Genomic DNA, 4,111 nt, shown 5'->3' on the forward strand with positions numbered 1-4,111 from the left:
GATAAACATTTGTATCAGGTCAACTAAACATGGGCACATTAACAATATTTATTATTCTACATTTATACATTTTAGGCAACTAAGGCAAAAATATAATTAATTTAGAAAATCTTTTCAGGACCCCACTTTGGGTCCCGACCCCATCTTTGGGAACCACAGGTTTATACTGAGTTAAAACAAAGTGGATATACTTCAGTCACATACTTTTTTATACTTTTTTTCACATACACAAGATTATGTAGTGTGGTACAGTTATACTGTGGGGGGAGGACTGGAATATGTAGACAAACTTTGTATTAAAATGCATTTTTTTTATTTGTTTGTCTTTTGTAGAGAGCAGATGTTTCATCACAGGTCGGAGTGTACACAATCAGCGCATTGAGAGGCTTTGGCGTGATGTGTGGCAGTCAGTGGCATGCAACTATCATTCAGTGTTTCAGTACCTGGAATCTACAGGCTCACTAGATCCTGACAACGACATCCACCTGCTGTGCCTGCACTATGTAATGGTGCCCAGAATCARTGCTCACCTAAATGTCTTCAGGAGCACTTGGGACAGACACCGCATTTCCTCTGCTGGAAACCGTTCTCCTGACCAGCTGTGGATATCTGGGCAGTTGACAAGTGAAGTGGAACCAACTCAGCAAGTATGATCAATATTAGATTTCTATTGTTTTTATTTTACCCTGCCTTGACATGTTCACATTTGTTGTGCACATTCTGATATATTTGTTTGTCCACGCAGGTCAGCCTCAGTGAATGGGGTGTCGMCTTTGAGGGACCTTTACCACCATCTGATCCAGCTGCTGACATTATTGTCCCAGAACACCCAGTGTTGCTACAAAATGATGTCAACAGAATGTTAATGGATCGTATAGACCCCTTAGCTGCCAGCTCATGTTTTGGGGCAGATGTGTACATGGAAGCACTGAGACTGGTTGGATGTTAGATGGTCCTGTTAAAGTTTTCTTTGCTTTGACCTGATTTTTTGTTTTTGGCCAAACTAGAGAAGATTTTGCTATGTCTGAGGTCCAGTCGCACTCCTTTTCTGCCTAAGCTGTCATACTACACAAAAGTGAATTAGCACAGATCCAGCTGTATCACCCTGCGGTACACAAAATGTAATTGTGCTGCTAAGTATTGAATGAAAGTGATTGTTTGGCTCCAGCTGAGTATCTTATGCACACTTTGCACTTTTTATTGTTATGATGTTACTGCTGCTCATGTATTTGTCTATTAAATATATTTTTACTGAATATCTTCAAATTTTTTCAGTCATATGTATAGCATAAACAATGTCTATATGCATTTTGACTCAAACTTGGTGGTTAATAACTCTTTGATCTGAGGTGTTTGGATAAAATAGGTGAATTTTAATTAACACAACGTTTTCTCCACTTTAAATCTAGGTAAAACATCAACAAACTTCAGCTGCTGATGGTTGTGAAGTTTCAGACACACTGAAAAATGTTAAATGTTGTTTTGATGTCCTTAGTACAAATCAAGCCATACTGTATTTATCCTGTCTACTATAAGTTGAAGAGAAATAATCTTCAGCAAAAGGTATGTTTAAACGATCATGTYTATTGCAATTGAAAATATTGATCACTAAGAGGGATAAGAAAAAAACATGACATTAATTATAACTTAATATAGAGAAGCCTAATCTATTACCAGAAACCGTAAAAAGACCAAATTTGATAGTTGGGGCTTTTCTCATAGTTCGACTATTTAAAACATCGCTGTCGACCAGAAGACAAGCTGCTAATTCAGGTGGTATCTAAAACAGCTTCACGGGATGTTAATATTATGCTTTGTCTCGAACAGTAAATTCTAAGGAACACCTATCAGTGCATGTCGCCTATAGGTTTTGTACATCGACCATTTTTGTTGAGAAAGTTTCCTTTCCAATGCTAACGCCAGCCTATCCATGCTAATGGACAGCGGAGGGAGTAGTCAGTCCAGTGGGTTACTAGCCTAGCCACGCTAGTCGCTAGCCTCTTCAATGCCAACACAAATGAATAGTCTCCTTCTCATTTGGCAGCGCTGGCCTCTCAGTTACCGGAGCCAGCCTCTCAGTTAGCGGTGCCGGCCTATCTTTAATCAGATCAATAGCCTCCTGCTACAAGGATGTAGCTACCGCTGGTTGCGCAATAGTCTTAATTTTGGCCCTCATCCCGCGCCATAAGGGATGGGAGAGCGACCAACGGAATGCGTTCTTTTACGTATGACGTCACATATCCGGCAGAGGCGACGCAGTCCATTTATGGAAATTTATGTAATTTATGCATAAATGGAAAGCATCGCCTGTGNATGTCGTCGACGATGGTAGCCACACCTGGTAGTCCTTCGTAGGCTTCATCCACCCTCCTCTGGAACTCATCCTGAGCTGAGATGATCCCAAACGGCAGTCTCTTAAATCGGTATCTGCCATATATTGTGTTGAAGGTAGTTAACATAGACGATTCCTCACTGAGCTTAATTGTCCAGTATCCYGACCTGGCGTCCAACACACTGAAATATTGTGCTCCWGCCAGCTTTGGTGTTACATCATCCAAAGTTGGGAGKGGGTAGTGTGGTCTCTGGATGGCTTTATTCAATGGGCGCGGATCCAGGCAAACTCTGAGTTTGTTTGTTTTAGGTTTCTCCACGACTACAAGAGCGTTCACCCACTCAGTTGGCTCTGTAACTCTCTGGATGATGTCAGTTTTTTTCCATCTCATCCAGCTCGGCCTTTAGATGGTCACGGAGGGCGATGGGTATGCGGCGAGGTGGGCACACGACAGGAGATGCTGATGGTTTGAGGCGAAACTGACATTCTCCAGGAAATAGTCCAATTCCTTGGAACACATCAGCAAACTCTTCATAAATATCTGCATGTTCTTTGGGCTGCACATCAACAGTGTGTATTAGTTTAACTATATTTAAATCCAAACATGCCCTCATGCCCAGGACAGGAGGGGCATTAGCACAGACTATATCAAAATCCAGCAAAACAGGTGTGTCTTTGTAGCTGCATGATAATCTGCAGGATCCCTTTGTTTMCAGTGTTTGYCCACCATATGCTGTGAGTTTACTGGATGTTGGATTTAACCGTACATTTCCAAACATCTGATGTAATGTGTCTGCTGGTATGATGTTGGCCTGTGCCCCTGTGTCTATTTTGAAGCTGAGTCTATGTTTCTTTTTTCCTAGTTCCACCTCTGCATATGCCTGTTCTTTATTAGTGTTTTCATTCCATTTAGTGATGGAGTCAATGAACAGTTCTTCTTGTGGTTGGTCACTACTATTCATAACAGAATGCACTTTTCTTGGTTTAAATCTTTGTGGACGCTGTGGTGCTTGCGTCCTGCACACTTTGGCAAAATGATTAAATTTTTTGCATTTATTGCACTGGCRTCCTTTTGCGGGACATTCCTCCATACGGCTGTGCTCTCTCCCACATGCTCTGCATATTTTGTCACCAGAAGAGCCACCTTCATCCCTGCRACCTGTTGTTTTACTGCGGAGGTGTGTTGGCATGCTGTGATTTCGGTTGACCACGTGTACAGATTGAGCCGACATGCTAGCTGCGGGGTTTGTCATTGTCTTTAATTGCTGCTGTGACAGCTCAAATGATCTAGCAACATCAATTGCTTTTTCCAGTGTTAAGTCTGGACCTTGACATAGCAGCTTTTCACGGACTCTTGGTGAGTTAGTAGCAAACACGATCCTGTCTCTTATCATCTCGTCAGTGTTTGGATAATTACAGTCTTTTGCCAGCAATTTAAGCTCCGTCACGAACTGGTCGAAACTTTCATTTTCTCCCTGGATTTTCTCGTGGAATTTATAACGTGCAAAAATCGGGTTCGCTTTTGGTGTGACATAAGCCTCAAAATTATCATAATATGTTTGCAGTACCTTTCCTTGGTCCGAGGTGAGATTCCACGTGCTGAAGATGTCTCTGCCTTTTTCTCCTATCCACAGGAGCAAGTAACTGCACTTCTCCTCCTGCGGCTTATTTCGGAGCGGCCCGGTGAACATCAGTTCCACGTGCTGGCGAAACTTTCTCCATGCGTCCGGTAAATTCGACGCGTCCCAATCCATGCGTGGCAGCGGTACACCTGCGTTC

General features: G+C 42.4%; 1 protein-coding gene across 1 annotated transcript; it reads left to right on the forward strand.

Annotated features, from left to right (window-relative positions):
- Positions 1-333: 333 nt before the first annotated feature.
- On the forward strand, positions 334-1,256 carry LOC106520463 (uncharacterized; the record flags this gene model as incomplete). Its single annotated transcript, XM_014012579.1, is given in 2 exon segments — positions 334-647; positions 746-1,256. Coding segments are annotated over 2 exon segments (518 nt in total), but the record flags the coding sequence as incomplete, so codon positions are not given.
- Between the last annotated feature and the right edge of the window lie 2,855 nt (positions 1,257-4,111).

This window comes from Austrofundulus limnaeus, unplaced genomic scaffold, assembly GCF_001266775.1.
Source record: "Austrofundulus limnaeus strain Quisiro unplaced genomic scaffold, Austrofundulus_limnaeus-1.0 Scaffold93, whole genome shotgun sequence".
Lineage (NCBI taxonomy): Eukaryota > Metazoa > Chordata > Actinopteri > Cyprinodontiformes > Rivulidae > Austrofundulus > Austrofundulus limnaeus.